Source organism: Clytia hemisphaerica, unplaced genomic scaffold (genome assembly GCF_902728285.1).
Source record: "Clytia hemisphaerica strain Z4C2 unplaced genomic scaffold, Clytia hemisphaerica genome assembly, whole genome shotgun sequence".
NCBI lineage: Eukaryota > Metazoa > Cnidaria > Hydrozoa > Leptothecata > Clytiidae > Clytia > Clytia hemisphaerica.
The window spans coordinates 310,105-329,685 of record NW_027103947.1 but is presented as its reverse complement, the minus strand read 5'-3'; the positions used below and the strand labels follow the sequence as shown (position 1 = coordinate 329,685).

Here is a 19,581-nt window from a genome sequence, read left to right as displayed (position 1 = left end):
TCCTAAGAGGGTTCCAATACACTTTGCTTCCTACAAATTGGTATTTTTCAGGTTATGTATAAATGAAATATAACAATGGACTATAAAATCAAGAAAGAGATTATTAGCAAAGAATAATGGACAATTGATTTGTGGAGCCTTTGCATATTCATGAAGAATATTATACATTACAGCAGAGGATGAACCATTCTGACGGTATGAAGCCTTTGGTTTTCTAAATACACATTGTTTTTTTTATAAGAACAAACTATATAAGAACATAAGGCTTCGATGGCCAAAATGTTAAGAACTATTTAAGAACATTTTTAAGGCGCTGGGGACTTTAAAACACCCGATTTCTTAGAAAAACGCACAAAATGGCGAAAATTAGAACATGCTCAGAACATTTTTAGGCCTAAATCTGAAAAAGTTAAGAGCATCCGAAGGCTTCAAAAACTTTGGATGTTCTTATGAGAAAAAACGTGTAAATTTTGTGTCAATTATAAAAGTAATATAATTTTTATTAGTGATGATGCTCTGTATTACATATTAGTTTTTCTCCTCCAACGGTTTTTTTAATTAATTCAAAAATTGAGTCCTTTAATCTAAATTAGATATTTTAAAGGTCAAAATATTTGTTTAACTATCTTGTAATGTACATAAAAGAGGAATTTCGATGATGTCACATCTTCTGCTAATACTTGAATCATTTTTACTCTTTTCTATTATGTGAAACAGAACTGAATTATACTTGTCGTTTTTTTTTTCAGATGATATTTTTGGTCGAAATATTGACCAGCTAGACCGTGAAACACCAAGGTGAGTTCTATCCAATATCTTAACACTGTTAAATTTGCTTTTATTTGGATGATCTCCTTTTTTCCATTGTTTCTGTCATCCATGATTTTGAGTCGTCCCTTCAAACATAATATATCTTTATACATAATATATATACCCATATCTAAGTTCTATAAAAAAACTTTTTTGCCCGGCAAGATCGTTAGGTCACTTCATTAATCTTCGGTTTCTTTAAATTAATGTTTAAGTTTTTCCATGCATAAATTCAAAGAAATACATTTAATACTGAATTTTAAGAGAGTTTGTCCAGGCGAGGTTCTCTTTCAGAAGTATTTTTAAAATGATAGAAGTGATTCACTAATTATAATTACACCACATTTTCTACTGTTGTGGTGTTATGCAAACCACATTGACGAAAGATGCTTGAGGTAGAGCGATTAGTCTGCCAGCAATCAAGACTTATCTGAATTGGGCTATTTTAGAATTTATTAGAAGGGTTTTTTTGATGCAGTAGTCCATTCATTCTTCTATTTTTCTACGTTCGTTGTAATTTTAGACTTGTTGACATTATGAGTTATAGATTAGTCTACTAGACAAGTTTGAAAGGAAGTTTATTGGTGACATCGAATGATTAGCTAGATATTACTTCTAATTTCCTGTGTTCTATTATGGGCTTTTAAAGACCAAAACAAAGTCTCACTGGAGTCTGTACACTAATTCATGTCAGAGGATTTTGGTTAACACTCGTGTGTATTAGAGCAAAAAGCTATCTGAAACGATTTATCTTTCTAAGAAACAAGATTTTATACCAAAGCAAAGTAAATTTTGATTAATTACTTTAAAGCCTACAGAGGGATCTCTTTGATGGTAATGATTCCAAGTATCTCCCATCTACAACGTAAAAGTTAAATCTATCATAAGTTTCTGAAAAATATTACGTGTGAAAACAAAGAAAGGGCTAGATTCAATCGGTTGTTCCATATGCGGCGCGAATCTTAAAGATTCGCTTTTTCTTGCTTGGGAAAGATTGAAGATTGAAGCTTCAAATGGGTTTTTAGACATCAGGCAGTAGTGACAATGATATTTGTCAATTTGAAATTATCCACCAACATTTATTTTCAGATTCAATCTTTCTGAGGAAGAAGAAGAAGAATGTAACAGTGTGGTGGAAAATCTCTCTCAAACATCTTCCTCATCTCAAATAAAAAAGGTTCGTGTCTGTATTAAAAACATTTGTTTGCACAAATCTCAATATTCATTATTTCTTTGAGAAAATCTGGTTTTGAGCCGAAGTACCGCAGGAAAATGCTGAATAAAAGAACATTACTAGTTTTATTTCTTTGGTTAACGTTTATCTTTATCTTTCTCTAGATGTCAACATCTTCTCAAAAGCCGCCCTCGATTGCTTCAGTACCGCCCTACAGCCATCCTTCCACCCAACCAATCAACCCTGTCATGTCCCCTCTTTTGGTAAAAAAACAGGCGCCTCTACCAACTTCTGACCCAAGTAGGAAGCCACAACCTCCTCCAACCTCCTATTACAACCAACATTACAGTCCCCATCAACCCCCTCCACCGATAAGTAACTACCCCAACCAGAAGATACCAGGTGGCTACCACCCAGGTAATCCACAGCCACCTCCTGCCAATCACATTCAACGACAGCCACTTCCAATGAACGGGACAGGACAGCCTCCCACACAACATCATCCAACCCATCAGCCTACCTCCTACATGACAACCCACACTCAACATGGTCGTGGGATGTGTTATTGTGCAGATTGTGTGCACCCTGCTCCCTCTCAAGACCATCGACATACCATCGAAGATGAGATCTTAATCCAAAAACGAGAATTGGATTCTTGTTGGCAAGAAGATGAGGAAGATTGTCCAATGGTATATTATTATGTTTACATCTTGATGTTCTTATCTTTCGGTTACCTATACATTTACATAAATCTGGTCAGGTTGAACGAAGGTTTTTACATACATTATAAACTATACTGTCGTAAATTAGATAGATTTTCATAAAAACTAGAATTATTTATCACAGTGATTATAGTATTCACTAGAATTCTTCTTTTTAATTTCAGGATTTCACTGAGCATGATCGAAGGAAAGAAAACCTTTATGCTAATCGTAATGATCTGGGCAAACCACCGGTAACATTCTTTCATTTTGTTTTCCAATTTTGCCGGTTTTATTGGTGCTAACGTTTTACAATGAAGATAAATTTTACAACTAGGGCCTGGGAAACTTGGTATTATCGAACGTCTCATTGGCATTTTTCAAGTCTCTTTTCTTTCACGCTTTCTCTTTCTTCAGGACATTGCTCTACTTCGTGAGAACAAAACTGTGGGTAATCACACGGTTGCTTACCCCACCACCATCGCGTCACGCGATCATCCTGTTAGTGTACCTACATCCAATGCCGCCCCTAACTACCCGCCCCCGCCAAACGCACCCATTGTGAAGGCGAAGCAACAGGCGGTGGTGTCGCCCTTCACACGTGAAGGGCGACATCTCAAAAGAAAGTGAACATTAATAACGTTGTCCGCAAGTTTTGTTATTCCGACGAACCTGATGCTCCTCAGGTAAGACCTTCAGGCTGGACTTGAATTTTTTTTGGTTTACTGTCACCCGTCGGTCGGAAAATTTTTTATTTTGGTCATTCATGGAATTTTTGTCTGTATTTTTTGAAATTTTTGAAGAAAAAAATTCTCTTTGCCGAAATAGCAATAAAAGTTTTTTAGGTCAGCAAGTTTAGAGAAGAGTCGGTCGGCTGACGGCAAACCAACATTCGTCCAGCCTCAGCAACTGACATTATTAAAGTGGAAATTATTAAAGTATAACTCGAATTGCTCTAACTCGTAAGGGGGACACAAATTTCATCGAATTATTTAACGTTTCTAAAGTATTGTTAACTGGAGCAGAGGAATGTAAAGAGATGGAAAAACAGCTTTTCTGATTACTCAAAGTTCAACGATCACTTCTATTGAAAATTCTATTGTAAAAACGTTGATTAGGTCATTAAATGAAAGTCCAGAAAAGACGGCTCGCCATACAAATCGGACGGTTTCTACATAATTTGACGATAAAAATGAAAATTTGTTTTTCCATTTTTGCCGATTACTAGTTCAATTTTTAAGAATAAGGAGCAATATTTTTACCAATGTATAGCAAAAGAAATTCTCAACGCAATGATATTAAATTGGTTCTTGTAAAACTGTCAGAAGTCGAGTAAAATCAAGATGAATTTTCTCGAGCTCTAGCTTTCCATATAATGGTGCGGTCATGATGCGGTTATATCAGTATAATTGCTAGGAAGTTCTGAACAAGAAGATATAGGTACCTTTACGTATAGGAGAGGTGTACCCAAAATATAAGCCCTAAAAGTTTGCGCATAATCAGGCTTGAAACAAAAGAATTTTGTCACAACACGCTAATTATGCAGATTTTTTATATCGACAACAAAAGAAACCTATTTACTCAACATAAACTCCCTTAAGGGCAAGAGACCTGGCTGTTTTTCCATCTCTTTACATTCCTCTGACTGGAGGGACCAGAAAACTTGTTTGAGTTATGGAGATTTTCGAGTTGAAGAGACTCCATTGTAAATAACATACTTAGCTTTCAAAAAATAAGTATGCCATTCCCGCGAGAGTTCTTCTACGTTGGTTGAAATACACTTGTTTTCTTTCTCAAATTTGTAAACATTAAGGCAGAAATTGATTATTACCAGAAATGAAAACACCGAACTTTCGAAAACCATTATAATCGCGAATTATTAGTCTGCGTTCTTAATTTGCATTTGGAACAGAATGCTTTTGGGCGATTTTGTCTTCAATTGGTAAGATTTCTTCGTTAATGATAAGTGGATACACCTTCCAATAAACTCTTTTGACTTGTTCATGATTTCTTTGTAGCTAAAAAAAAAATTCTGGATCTTTACTTTTCATATATCCCTCAATTTTAAGAAATCTATCTGGAATTTTATTCAAAGAAAGGCTCAAGAGAGAGAGAGAGAGAGAGGGAGAGTTATCAGGTTATTATCACAAAGAAGGCGTTTATATCCCACCCCTTTTATATATGAATTTGATTCCATGAGAAACAATGAAAAGTGGGTCAAGAGTTTTGAAGTCATTTTCACAGAGTTTTACCAACGGAAATAAAATCCCAATAGAAGACGTAACTAACTTTGTCCTTTGAAAGATTTCATTTCGAAGTGATTTAATTTTTTCCGAGATAAGAAGCTTGATAGAATGTCTGTATCCAATTTGAGGTTTTGAACGTTTAGACAAGTATTATAAAGAGGCTTATCTTAGACATGGGAGGAGAAAGTTTTTGTTGAGGTTTCATGTTTAAGTATGATAGACGTTTCTCTTGAGAAGTAGTAATACCAATAGATATGTCAATAGAAATAAATTCCTTCAATATATTCAGGTCATTTGACAGTCCCGGTCGATGAATAAAATCTTTCCACGGTTTTTTAATGTGCTTGTTTTTCATGGGGTCAAAAAAGGGTAATTTCCCAATTTGACCCCTTAAAGATTTTGCCAGGCCTTAACAGCGGACCTCCTTCACGAAAATGTCTTCAAATACATTCATCTTTCAAATAAAATTCATGTTGTTGCGTCATAGAAAAGTTGTCACAGATTCTAAGGTTTGGCCTCCTACTATGTGCTTGAAAAAATTTAATTTTTTACTTTACTGGTCAGGACTTTGTAAGTCAGAGACATCTTGGCTTAAAAAAGGCGAGCTTCCTGATAAGAGTATGCAAGGAGACGACAAGTTTATTTAACAAAATCTAATTAAATCTATCACCCTGGCAACCCTACTTTATTAATATCAGGTCGTGCTCTGGATTAAGTCTGGCTCGATAAGTGTCATCTTTATGGATCTATTTCAATGTTGGTTGGGTGGGTTGACAGGATGAGTAGGGTCGATCTCTCCTCCCAAAAATACTGACGAATGACCATTAAATTACCTCATTCTCCTCCTCATAATATTGAACTGCTGAAAATTTCTCTTTGGGTTTTTCTCTTTTTTTTGTTGCTTTCCCTAGACCAATTCACAGACCTCTGTAAAGCCAAAGATAGTGCGGAAATGAATCGTATTCGTTAGAGGTTGCTATCAAGCACCAAAAGCATCCCCAACATATTTGAACTACTTATTAAAAGAATGATTTGTCTACGAAGAATAGCAAACGCACTCGTTTTTCAATCCTATAATCGCTTGTCAGACTGTTTTTTTTCTCTCTCTTCTCCTCTCTCTCTATCGCTTCAGACAGCAAGACCGTCCCCCCTATTGAAGTTAATGATTTAGTAATCTCTTCATCTCTCATCTCACTCTACAGACAATTTACTTATATAAAACTATACGATGTTCAAGTTATTGAAGTTAGATAAACTTGGAGTAGAGTTAAATTAGTGCGCTTTAATTGTGGCCTGTCATTTTCCAAGAAGGATAATAGATAAAGATTTTCGCGCTCTCTTTTTGAGGAGCCAATTTTTTTGATGAAATTAAGGTGAAAGGTTTCACCAACAACTAAAATGGCTTTATGTTTTGATCGACGACCTTGGAATGGAGTTTTAGTACGTAAGATAAGTATAGTTCACTGTACCCTCGAAAAAGTTTTCTTCACTCTTATTATTCATTTTTGGCCTATCAAGCTCATTTTTTCGTTTTTCATTTAGGATTACACTGCCTCAGCGATATGGCCTCAGTCAGAGATGGGTTCAAGGATCCCTTCGTCCGAACGAATCAATCTCTCACCTCTCTGCATGTCTGCGGTGCCTTCAGTAAGAACATCTATTCTTCCCTCTCTTTGTCTGAATCGTATAACGTGAATATCAGAATTTACAATAAAAGATATGTAGTGCATTTTATATACTTCATCTATGTATATTTCGAAGTTTTGGGGATTTTAAAAGGATTTTTTGTCCCTTTCTCTGTGTTTTCGAAATTATCGGCCGGCTATCGATAAGGGTTCCCTCGAATACTTGTATTTCATAAAGTAAATAAAGCTGAAGACTTAAATTGACCTGAAATTTTGATCGTTAATTTCAGGGTATTCAAACGCCGGTAGAACCAGGTACCGGTCAAAAGCCACTTCCGCCTTCAGAGTTGGCGTCAGTCACACCTCCGGTGACCAACAGTAATGGAATTCCCTCAGCGACGCCTCTCCAACAGCTACCCGGTCATGATGTTAAAGCAAGCAACCGCGGAAAAAGTATTTTAGAGAAATTCAAAGGAAACGAACAGTACAAACCAGCCATGGCTGTACAACCTTCTCAAGACTCCGTCAAGGTGAGAAAGTTTCAACACCACTCTTCTCGAGATCATCAAAAACATTATATTTTACACATTAACTATGTATTCTCATACGATTCCAAAAAGACTGTTAATAAATTTCATACGATAGTGTAAGCGTTCAAAAGCTAATTTGTGGCAAATGATGTTAGAGTATCTTAGCAACGAGACTTGGAATTCGAGGCTCGCAATAATTTTACTGATCTTGTTAAAAACAAGTACTTGTCCAAGTAAAATTTAAACCTATAAAACTCATGTTTTATCTTATCTTATTTTTATCAGGATTTCACGGGAAGCCGGTGGATTCATTCCGAGATGGGTTCTCGCATTCCGTCTTCAGAAATGATCAGTTTGTCTCCACTCACCATGTCTGGAATCCCTTCCGTAAGTCTGGCAGGATTGAAAATATTTTTCAAACGGATTTCTGTCCTTGGTTGCAGAAAGTTTCAATAGCATTTCTGTCTCAAAATTCTGCATAATTCAATGGCGGTATAGGCGAATATACTCGTATTAAAGTGTATTTTTTGAGATTGAAATTTGACTTTATTTATTATGAATGAAACATCTACACGAGGAGTGAGTTTATTTACTTCAATAATGTTATTTTTCCATTTCTTTGCTGAAGGGTATTCAAACACCAGCGGAGCCGAATACTGGATGCATTCCGCTAAGTGAAGCGGGTACAAATAACACACTACCGAACGTTAATCAAACGGAAATTTCCTCTTCTACTGGTGTTCTTGGGGATGAAGAATTTCGGGTAAGTTCGCTTCCCTTTTCTTCTCTTCGTTTGTCACTTTGAATATAGTGAATCTGATATTTTTTGCGAAGGGGACGGTATCATAAATTCTCTTTACATCCCTTGCCCGACGAGCTTAATGCGAACATGAGCAGATGTTGACGTTCTCAATCAAGGGTATTGATTCATCTAAAGCTTTTCAGCATTAACCAAACTGAAAATTATGGAATGAGATGGTGGAATTTGGTTGGAGAGGTATTTTTTATAGAGAAGACTATATGTCACCCTTCTTTCTACTTCAGCCGAACAGTTCACCTGGCGATCACGTGATAAATAAAGATGGCGTCAAACTTCGACAAAAACGACAAAATCCTCCTCTTGGCAACAACAACAACAACAACACAACTTCTGCTTCGGGAGAAGACGAACATCAAATGTCTGAATACATGAATCGTATGAAGATTTCAGACGTTCCAAGATTCGATTACGTCGAAGAGGATTCTGTCAAGGTATTTATTTACATCCCTTATAACTCTTTAGGAGCCTGTACTTCTCGCGTCAGCTTCTCTAAATACTTTTATCTCCGAGGAGTTTAAGAGAGGAAAAGATTTTTTCTGTGTAAAGGAGAGGAACTGTTTTCATCTTCGTCTGTTACAAGATTCGAAACCATGTTAACAATAATAAGTTTTATATTAATCACTTTTTTTTGTAAGCAACTCCAATTTTCGGCTCAGGCCTGGAGCTGCTAAGGCTTTTCCGTATTTCAGCTATAAAGTCGCTTTAGACATTTCGAACCAAAAAAATTTTGTTTTTTATCTCACTTAACTGTCCAAAATACCTCAAATTTGGTATTCAAATACTATCGGTACACATTTTAATGCCAAATGATGCCGAAATGCCTCTTTTTTATGTATTTTTGGTTGCTTTCCCGTCCCATGCTCAGTTTCAGGGCTACGTTGGTAAGGCCAAGTTGCTTAATTCTTTTGGCCAATCTCAAGGCTGGAAATCTATAATCTTGAAACGCATCTTAACTCTGTATTTTCAGAGAATGTTTAATCTTTCATTTTAGTTTTCTTTGATTTTACAATGTATTCGGGGAAAAAACTGAACAAAATTCTATCTTTAATAAAGAAAAACTCGTTATTATATATTTCAATTTTCTTTACCTAAATTCTTCATTGCGTTTCTTCAAAATATTTTGAATGTATTATTATTATTATTATACATTAAATAAAATAAATGATTCTTGTTTATATCTGTCCTGTTTTTTTCCAAACACACTGTAGATTGAAGACTGAAACCACTGTCAGTATTATATTTATCATTTCATTTAGAATTACGGTGAACTGTCATCCACACGACAATCTTACGAAAACTTGAACTACAACGGAGCCTGGTCCAATAATACCTCCGTAAGTCTTTAAGCTTCACCTTTTTGTGTTCTTTTTGATTTAGTTCAACACATGGCGCCCTTAATCTTCCGGCCTTACATGAGTTCAGCGACTTTGTTTTTTTGGGAGCTAGATTTTTCGAAGTCGTCGCATTGATGCTCGTACAAGACATACCCCACAGAACAAGATTTATAGATTTATATATAGAAAAATGAACTTTTGTTTTGTTTTGTGAAGCTTGATAGTTTTTCAGCCTCAAGAACAATCAAAAATACAACAATCCAAGATAGAAATTTTTCTTTGCTTAGGGTCTTGTCACACCGTGCGATCATGGCAGTATATGTGGCGGTATCAGACCATACCGCCCACAGCCGCCACAAGCTGCGCTGCAAGAAGAGAATGATGGCATCAATCCCAACAGTGATCTGAACGAATCAGAAAAGGTGAGCGATTTCAAACAACTTGGGATGCTTTGGAGATTCGGCCTGCTGAATTCTTTTAAGGCCACTACTGAGTTAAAACTTTTGATATGGGGTATCTCGATTTTGGGAAATAGTTGAGCAAAAGAAGCTAAGGAGCCGATTTCTTAGGATCCACAGGGTAAGTTTTTGATTGATGTATTTCGTGGAGTTCAATTTTTATGCAGTTACATTTTCTTCTTCAGCCAAAGGACGAGCAACAAGTACCATTGGTTGGCGATGTCAAACCTTCCACGAATCATCAACCGAACACCAAACGTATTCAACTAAATGTAAGTCGGATCTCCTCACTGTTTCTTACATAGTTACCGGTTCACTGAAGATTGCATGGATGGCATGAAACTTTGAGTATGAAAATTACTTAAGTCTTTTTCTTTACTCAAACTAGTATAGTTACCGGTAACAATCCAAAAGCCTGCACAACAATCAGATCACGTTACATGCCACTGATTGGCGGATTTGTCTCAATTGCATTATAGTTTTGACATTTGACCAATCAGATAGATTAGATTGTTAGATTTAGATTATTAGCGGTAACTATGGTATTGCATAAATGTGAATCCCTTATTATTCGTTGTAATCATTTACATTATTTATTTTACAAGTTTATATTCTTTTTGTCCACAGCTGGATACGACAGTTTCGACATTCCCCATCAAAGACCATTCCCAGCCGTCGAACAACAAAGACACGTCATCTACCAACAACAACAACAACAACGCACGGCGTCGCAACTCGACTTCTTCATTAGAGTCTGCTCATTCCAATCGAACGGACATCTCAACTGTCGTTAACGCGCCCATGTCCATGCACAACACCGCCCCTGCATCGCCCGATCCTGATGGTTCAGAAATCAGCGACTCGACGGTCAGTGAGAATGATGAGAGTGCGGAAGGGACAGCAGGGTACGCTCCTAAACCTTCTGATTTGACACAGCCACCAAGATGGCATCACACACCTGATACCGATCAACAGCCTTCACGAATGGCACAACAAAACGAAATGGTTGCTCGCCAGCAATCCGTACAACCTCCTCAAAACGATTTCTCACGCAAAAACCTCATTCAAATGGCGAAAGAACAGTTTCCAAAACAACAGACACAACCGCCCCTTCATGGCGGCAACCACCCTACCGCAAACGACCAGATACATCACCATATGCTTCCACCTTCTCATCCCTCTCAACAACGTTTCAACTACTCTCATCATCATCAACAACAACATGGACCTTCTCCCCACTACGGAGGAGGTAGCCACCACCCGATGCACCAGGACTACCCTCCTCACCACTATGACCACAATCCACACCACCCCTCTTACCCTAACTATGATCGAGGTGGACTGCGTTACGGCTACTCACCTAACACCAGGCACCCGCAGCAACCACACCCTCAAGCACATTCGCAGCAACATCGATTCAAACAGCCTCTAACCAGGTACGAAAATTTTACAACTACCCTAACTTGTAAATTTTCTGAAGATGCTTATTCAAGGAATTTATGAAGGGTAATGTTTTAATAATTTTTCATCATAATTATGTGTCATTATCTTCAGGTACCCATCATCAGGTGGATCGCACGACAACCCTGACTTTCCGATGCATGGTATCAACCACATGAAGTCACGAATGAACAACGGAGGTATCTCCGGTCCCCCACATCCCTCTACATTAGGAGCAGGTGGTCCACGACCAGGGAGTATGGACATGAGACATAACATGGGAATGAGGCCACAATACATGCAGCCTCAGCAACATGGACAACCGAGACCCTACATGCAACAGCATCCGGGGAACATGCCCCCTTCTAGACCTCCTACTACTATCAATGGTCAAATGAATAGCCAAACACAGCATGACTTTTACGGTGATCCACCACCTCCACCCACTAGTACAGGTGTCCTTCCTCCTCCCGCACAGCAGCAGCCTCTCCCACCTCAACAACTACCGCCTACCAGTGCCCATCATCAACACCAGCTTCCAAATCAACCTCAGCAACAACAGCCTCCGACCACAAGTGCAGAGGTATTTGAATATCCTAAACTCAATATCACTGCATAATTTAACTTTGAAAGGGCAACCAACAATTTGAAAATCGCAGAAGAATAGTGCAATCGGTTGTAGCCGGTCATCCCTTTGACTCTCAAATCAGTTCATAAATTGGTCCCTGAAGTATCAATATTCCATATTTTAAGATATAGAGAATAGAAATTGTGTAATGAGGCTTTTAGGCTTCAACCAAATCATGCCTTTGCTATTTTTTTAGCCAAAGCCATCAAATGATCAAGCATCAGCTGCCAACAAAAACGGAAATCGAACATACAGTGTCACTAGCCTGGAACCCAATCGGGCTTCTCCTCCACAAAACGACACCTTAGACACAGCCAGCGTGGTCAGTTTCGCAAGCATGCCCACTTCACATCAAAACATGGATACACGTGTTGATATGATGTCATCTTTGCTAAGCATGCTGGGAACACATGATCATGATGATTTGGCGCGAACGTTGCTAGCAATGTCGAGTAACCCTGATTCGTGTGTTGCTATGCGACAAAGTCAGTGTGTACCCTTATTGATCAAACTTTTGCACACGGAGAATAAGGAGACGGGTGAAGTCAATTGGGGTGCCAGGCAACGAGCTGGTAAGAATAAGCATTTTCTTAGCCGTTATTTTTTTACCTTAAGTGAATTAATTTTTGCGCGGAATTTTAACCAAAATGCGAGGACTGAAATTAATCCAGGTGAAATTTAATCTATTTAAGGATGAATATATTTGCCTTGATTTAGCTTTTTTCTCCATGCACAAAATGGATTATTCTCGTTATCTATGAGTAAAAAGAAGTTAACTTTCTATTTTTACAGGTCGAGCGCTGCACAACATTGTACACTCAGGTAGCGGTGATCGAAGAAGCAAACGTGAAGTTCGTGTTCTACATTTCTTGGAAATCATTCGAAAGCATACGGAAGACATTATGCAAGAGGAAACAGACTCGTTCCAATCCGACATTCCTATCCAACAAATACGACCGGATCACGGGCCGGGTTCTGCTGTGGCGGCCATTATGAAACTCTCTTTTGATGAAGAACATAAACTGTCCATTTGTGAATTAGGAGGATTGCAAAGTGTTTGTGAATTACTGGCAGTTGATTATCGTGTCAACAAAGACACCACTGAACCTTCCATCATTTCATTGCGTAAATACATCGGTATGATTCTGACCAACTTGACTTATAAGGATGCCAAGAATAAGGCGGTTCTAGGGAACATGCATAAGACTTTGTTGGCGGTGATTGGCCAGCTTCGTTTGACAAGCGAAGAGGATCTGGTTCAGGTATTTGCGGTCATCACGCAGAATATTTCATGGCGTCCTGACGAACGAATGCAACAAACATTGAAAAGTATCAATGCAGTTCGCGTTCTCATGATGTGTATTCAACAATTACGCACGGAAACTTGCATCCGATCTGTTCTCAGTGCTGTCTGGAATCTCTCCGCTCATAATTCCGAGAATAAGGAAGAAATTTGTCGGACGCCCGGCTCGTTGAAATATTTAACGTACGCCTTGAGTTATCGTTCGCCTACGAATACTTTAAAAGTGATCGAAAATGCGGGTGGAATTTTACGAAACATTTCCTCTCACATCGCCATCAATCCTGAATATCGCCGTATTTTGAGACAAGAAGGTTGTCTACAAACTCTCGTTTCACACTTACGTTTCCCGAGCACGCGGGTCGTTTCGAACGCGTGCGGTGTTTTGTGGAATATTTCAGCACGTTTTGTCGAAGATCAAGAAATCCTTTGGGATCTCGGAGCGGTTTCTATTCTTAAAACGCTGATCAATTCTAAACACACCTCTATCGCAGCAAGTTCAACGGCAGCATTACGTAATCTGTTGGCCGTTAAGCCAGGCAGTAGCGGAACAGACACAGAATCGCAACTTTCTTACAAGCACCGCACAAATAGTCTTCCGATGCGTGGACAGTTCCGAAGGGGAGATAAGAAATATCGTTCGGCGGGTGCCGGCGCCCGTAAAGATCAGATTCGTGGAAAGAACACACATTCGCACGATGAAGATATTACGACTGATCGCAGCCGACAATTACACGAATTGTATGACGATTACCCGCCCTCTTATCGTGACCGAACATTAAACGATTCAACGCCACCCATCTTCGAGGAGGGCGTTATTGATCCTCCTCCATACGGAAACGGCTTATACGAACAGCACTCAATAAGTTCGGAGAAATCACCAAGTCAATATTTCTTTCCCGCGCCTGAAGCAGGAAGGCTCCCCATGAGCGCTCCTATGAATCGTCGGCAGCTGGTCAGAGACAGAGATAGCTCAAGCTCTTGTTCTTCTTTCTCGCCGAATGATGGTTTCAAGGCTAGTTCGGCCCGTAAACAACCTGAAATGTTCCAAACGGTTGACTTGAGAAATGAAGAAAAACCACCAGCACTGAATAATGAAGAGAAAAGTGAGCGAGGTTCACCAGTTTCACCCAACCTTACGGTCGAATTAAACACTTATGACGATTGCAAACTTTCCGTTGTCAAGGACGCTGTCATGATTTACCAAGGAACCCCTAAACTTCCTATCAAAGCGTCCATAGCAACCAAAGATGGTAAACAAAAACTGCTAAAACTGACCAGCAAAATGAAACGTCAAAAGAAATCTTTGGACTCCCTTTCATCCAGAGACTCTTTGAATGAAAAATCTGATGTCGACGGCCCCAAGAAAAAGGAGAAGGAAACGGCCCCGAAAGAAACTTTCCGCACCAAAACCAAAAGCCTAAAGCAGAGATTATTGAACAAGTCACATTCATCCGACCTCGCGTTCGATAAAAACGTCATGAAATCAAACAAACGTTCTCCTTTTGATATTTACTCCATGTCGAATTTTCCGGACCGTGTGGCGAGCGATCAATGTTTATCCATGACAGATCGTTACATTCGTGACATGAACAAACGTCATCACACGGGAGATATATATCATGGAAGTTGGTCGTCTTGTGACGTCACGCGGGACGAACCATTTTATCCGAATAATGGTCCATCAGAAACAAGATATGCGGATAATTTCCCGCCTCCCTCGCCGCAGTTGTCACGTGGTGGCGAAAGCTCATTGAAACATAATAACATGCATTCGCATACCTTCTTACAAGAGAATTCTTTTGGTCACGGTCGGCGGGCAGCGGGTGAAAGCCATCATTCTAGTCATCACCCCATCAATGCGACGAGCTCAGTAGAAGCGATGCACAAATTAAACATTCATAACGACTCCGCTATCGAAAGCGATCGTTCGAAAACAAACAAAACTAAAAAAAGTTTGTTGAAGAATCCTTTGAAAAAGAAAAGCAAAAAGAAAACAGAAGAACCTTAGCAAAGACAATGTACCAATAATGAACCCTATTAAAGATTTTTTCTAATATATTTTTTTCTCTTGAATCATCTCATATTCCTTTTTACCTGAGATGCAATGAAATTATAGAGCTTTATAGTAGTGATGCTCAATCTTCTCAATCGACAATATAAAATCTTGCTTTCTAAAACGAAGTCAGCTAACTTTATCCTAAACTAAGTTTTTGAGCAAAAGTTAGAAGTTACTTTGCAAACATTTCTTCGTTTTCATGTGTTGATTGATGGCATTTGATTTTGTAATTATTTTATTTTTAATCATTTTTTACCGAATTCAGTTTTTAGTCTATCACAATTTTTGTAAGGGGCAGATTGATGTTTTTTTCACTTTGTCACTACATTTTAGAGAATATTTAAGAAATAGCCTACTAGTCTTGGAATCGATAAAACACATTTACTTCACTACATTCCTGCGACCATATCCATAAACCATAAAATTATTTTTCCTCAATTTCATTTCCAATGTGTAGGGTAATTACCTTAAAAGGAAGAAATTTAGGCGGAAAGAATATTTGGCAGATTTGGCCTTAAAAAATAAATTTCTGCAGAAAAATCTTTTTCGGCCATCCGTCAAATCAAATTACTGCCAAAATTTCTTCATTTTAAGGTTGCTAAAAACAAAATTTACTTTAGTCCAGTGCACGTTTTTCTTTTTACGAATCAGAGTAAATTTTGGCCTATTTTATTTTTGGCATTGTGGCCCGGGGGGTACTTAGGCAAATGGAGGGTGTGGTATGTGCCGCCCTTAAGGTAGCGAGTGCCTCACTAAAAACCGAGTGTAATAGACGTTAATTGCGTAGAAAAAACGCGGGTGACGTCTAGTATAGGCTACCCTTAAGGGTACCTTTTTTGGATTTCCAAAGTCCCGCTAAGGATCGGAAAAATTAGAAAATCAAATTTCAGTCCCACTAAGGGTCTGAAAAATAGGAAAATTTAAACTGTTTACCCCCGGAGAGATCGAATTCTGGTCAAAATTAGTCAAATTAGTCCCGCTAAGGGTCGTAAAATTCTCAAAATTTTCCTTTGTTTTCTCCTTTTTAGTCCCGGTAAGGGTCGAAAGGTCGAAAGTCGGGCGGCACCCCCCCCCCCCGGGCATTATGGTCCTCAAATTGTGTTCTTATACTGCTCTGACTTCAAAAGGGACTTTTCGGCTTTTCTTAATGTGGTTACTTTATTTGCATATTGACTTAAAAGGATGTAAAATCAACTCTTTCTTAAGGAAGTCTAAGGCTAACAGTGTTCTTAATTTTGTTCTAACTAGATCTTTTGTTCTTTTAAAGCAAAAAAAGCCTGTGCTCTTTTTAGAATCGTTCTAATACAAAAGGGCATGTATTTAAAATTCTACATAGCGATGCCTTATGCCCTACAACAGCTGGAAATCTGCTTTTGGCGAATTAAGAACTATGTCTTCCCGTGTGCAGGAGCCTGTGCAAAGGGATTTTATGATTGATTGTTGTTCCTTGAATGTAGAAGATCAAAATTGAGAGGTAAGGCCGGGTGTGACCACCCGTTGTTATGGAAACTGACGCCATCGGTTACCATAGCAACCAAAATAGAAAGTCATCAAAATTGATATTTTGAGTTTTTGCCTGTCCAAGGTTGTATTGGAGCTTGGGGCACGCTCAGCCCAAAAGGCAGCACGTTAAAGGCAAAAATTTGAAATATCAATTTTGGCTAATAAACTTTTTAAAAAGGATTTTCAGACTTTTTCACAAAAATATTTTATGTTCACTGGAAGGTATACTTTAGGCGTACAAACTTTCGCGAACAGAAACTTTCGCGATTTTCGCGAATTTTGGCCCTTTTCGCGAAAGTAAATGTATTTAAAAATTCTAGGAAGGGCCATTCGAGAAAGTTAATGCTCGCGAAAAATCCTTGACAAAATAGAAAATCTGTAAAACTACAAACTTTGAATAAAATGTAACTTTATGGCACATTTTAGCCTGCTAAAAGACTAATAAGTCAAAGGACAAATATTTGAAAGCCAATCCAAGTAGTATTTGCTATTTTTTCATGTAAAAATTCTCAATTTTACGTCTTGATTCGCGAAAGTTTATGCTCGCGAAAAATATTTTTCCGTTAAATTCGCGAAAGTAAATGTCGTGAATTTCGCGATTTTTCGTCTTCGCGAAAGTTTCTGCTCGCGAAAGTTTGTACGCCTAAAGTATTCTTTCCAAAAATTTTTCGATTGACGATTGAAAGATTTCGATGACGTCATCGTTTATATGAGGTCATTTTGCCTTATTTCCTTAATATCTCTTGACATATACATATTTTCAGATATAGGTTGTGATTTTTTTCTTCATCAGTTTTTCATGCTCTTTCGAATGGAACAAAATTTTTTCAATTTTGATAACTTTCTAATTTGGTCGCCATGGTAACCAATGGCGTCAGTTTCCATGGCAACGGATGGTCACACCCGGCTGCAAATTTTTTTCCGTAAGCGGGCCAAGCCCTGATTTAGCGGCCCAAGACCTGGGAAACTTTGCGACTTTTGAGAATTGCTTTTTTGCCATGATTTTAGAATTTATAGTGGCCCAGACCTGACTTACCGGCCTAAAAAGTTCTAAATAACTAGTAGAACACATTCATAATTGTGATCTTCTAAATTCAAGGAACAATATAATCAATCATTAAATCCTTTTGCACAAGCTGCTGCACACGGGAAGCTTTTTCGCGACACAGTGGCCTCTTCTACTAGTGTAAAATTAGCAAAATCTGACCATATTTTGCCTCAAAACTCGAAAAAAATCGCACAGTAAGGGGTCCAATTTTTCGCCCAAATTTACTGAAATAATTTGACTAAATAAATTTTCTCTGCACTGTAGTTTAGTAGAGGGCATTTTGTAAAATCGCTCGACTTTTTTGTTAGAAGCACTTGTTATACATTTTTGGAAAGCTAAGGGGTAGGGGAATCGAAATTACTATGTTTCCAATTTTTTTCGGACACTTTGGTGTGATTTTCGGACAAATATGACGGTCTCAGGCAAAAATCATAGAGGTAAAAATTAATGAAAATTTTAGCTCGAGAAAACGGAGACCTGTTGTATATTTTTGGAAAGCTCTCAAAAAATTAGGATTAGAGATATATTGCAAGTATAGGTGATTTCAGTACCTAACTCGAGATATTCAGCTTCAAAAAGCGCAAAAACTGGACAAAATAGCTGTTTCTGGCTGAAAAACACGGTTTTCAAGGGTTAATATCTCGATTTAGGTACAGAAATCACCTATACTTGCAATATATCTCTAATCTTAATTTTTTGAGAGCTTTCCAAAAATATACAACAGGTCTCCGTTTTCTCGAGCTAAAATTTTCATTAATTTTTAACCCTATGATTTTTGCCTGAGACCGTCATATTTGTCCGAAAATCACACCAAAGTGTCCGAAAAAAAATTGGAAACATAGTAATTTCGATTCCCCGACCCCTTAGCTTTCCAAAAAAGTATAACAAGTGCTTCTAACAAAACAGTCAAGCGATTCCAAAAAATCGAACAAAATTCCCCCTACTAGTTCTGATTTCAAAGCCTAATTTAAAATCTTGTTTGACTTTTGACGGTTATAGTACAAAAAAGGGATTTTCGAAATTAATTTTTGAGAAAGAAAGGAGAACAAAATTAACCATGTTAAAAGAAATTTGGAATTTTTTTTTTTTCGGACTCGAGAGAAATATGTTGGAATTGAATTTTAAGCTTTCCCAGGTCTTAAAGTACCAATATGGCTCTATAAAGCAAAACCTCCGTTTGCTGAATGGTTAAAATGCGATTTTTAGTCAGGGATTAATATTGAAGACACGTGATATTTGTACTTTGTCACCATGGATAATATACGAAATATTCCTATACGGTCAATACTATATTAGAAAAAAACTAGAACAAGAGTCTTGAAAATCTAATAAAATACATTACATTACCAACAGTAAGGTAAAATATAGAAATTACCGAGGGAACAAGCTATACTTTTATGGACCTACCTATTTAAGTTTAATGAAGGCAATGTAGAAACAAAAACGGGATAATTTAAAATTTTGCAAGTTGGTGCCAACATTTTTTTTCAAAAAATGAACTTTTTCATATTTAGCACAATTTAATTTTACGTCTTCGTACAAAACATTATGAAAAACTAATGAACAGATTTTTCACAAAGTCCAAAAAACCCTATTTTGGGGCATTTTTGGGCCCTAAAAATTCTTTTTTTCGAAAAATGAGCTTTTTCATCATATTTAAAGTATATTTCAAATTAGCTGGCAGTAAATTTCCAATTCCGTATTACTTTTGATAGATTTCGAATAAGATAGCGATTTTATACTTTTAGGAAAGCCAATCCGGAGTGGAATATTATGCGTAGTATAAAATTTTTCTAAAATTTTCAAACACGAAGATGAAAAACGAAAAAGAAAAAAATCTGCTTTTTATCTAGCAATGCTATAACCACCATTTTTGGACTTGAGAAACTTCAATCTTTGCCCATG

The 19,581-nt window shown here is 37.7% G+C and overlaps 1 protein-coding gene across 1 annotated transcript; it reads left to right on the top strand.

The window, feature by feature from the left end:
• Positions 1 to 179: 179 nt before the first annotated feature.
• Positions 180 to 15,492, top strand: LOC136809993 (uncharacterized). Its single transcript, XM_067066563.1, has 19 exons — positions 180 to 195; positions 750 to 798; positions 1,900 to 1,987; positions 2,149 to 2,673; positions 2,871 to 2,939; positions 3,103 to 3,257; positions 3,293 to 3,371; positions 6,474 to 6,578; positions 6,847 to 7,086; positions 7,372 to 7,473; positions 7,715 to 7,849; positions 8,131 to 8,337; positions 9,163 to 9,240; positions 9,528 to 9,662; positions 9,884 to 9,970; positions 10,326 to 11,134; positions 11,253 to 11,721; positions 11,963 to 12,338; positions 12,559 to 15,492. The coding sequence occupies exons 1-19, from the start codon at positions 180 to 182 to the stop codon at positions 15,075 to 15,077; spliced, it is 6,243 nt and encodes a 2,080-aa protein (XP_066922664.1). The 3' UTR covers positions 15,078 to 15,492.
• The last annotated feature ends 4,089 nt before the right edge of the window (positions 15,493 to 19,581 follow it).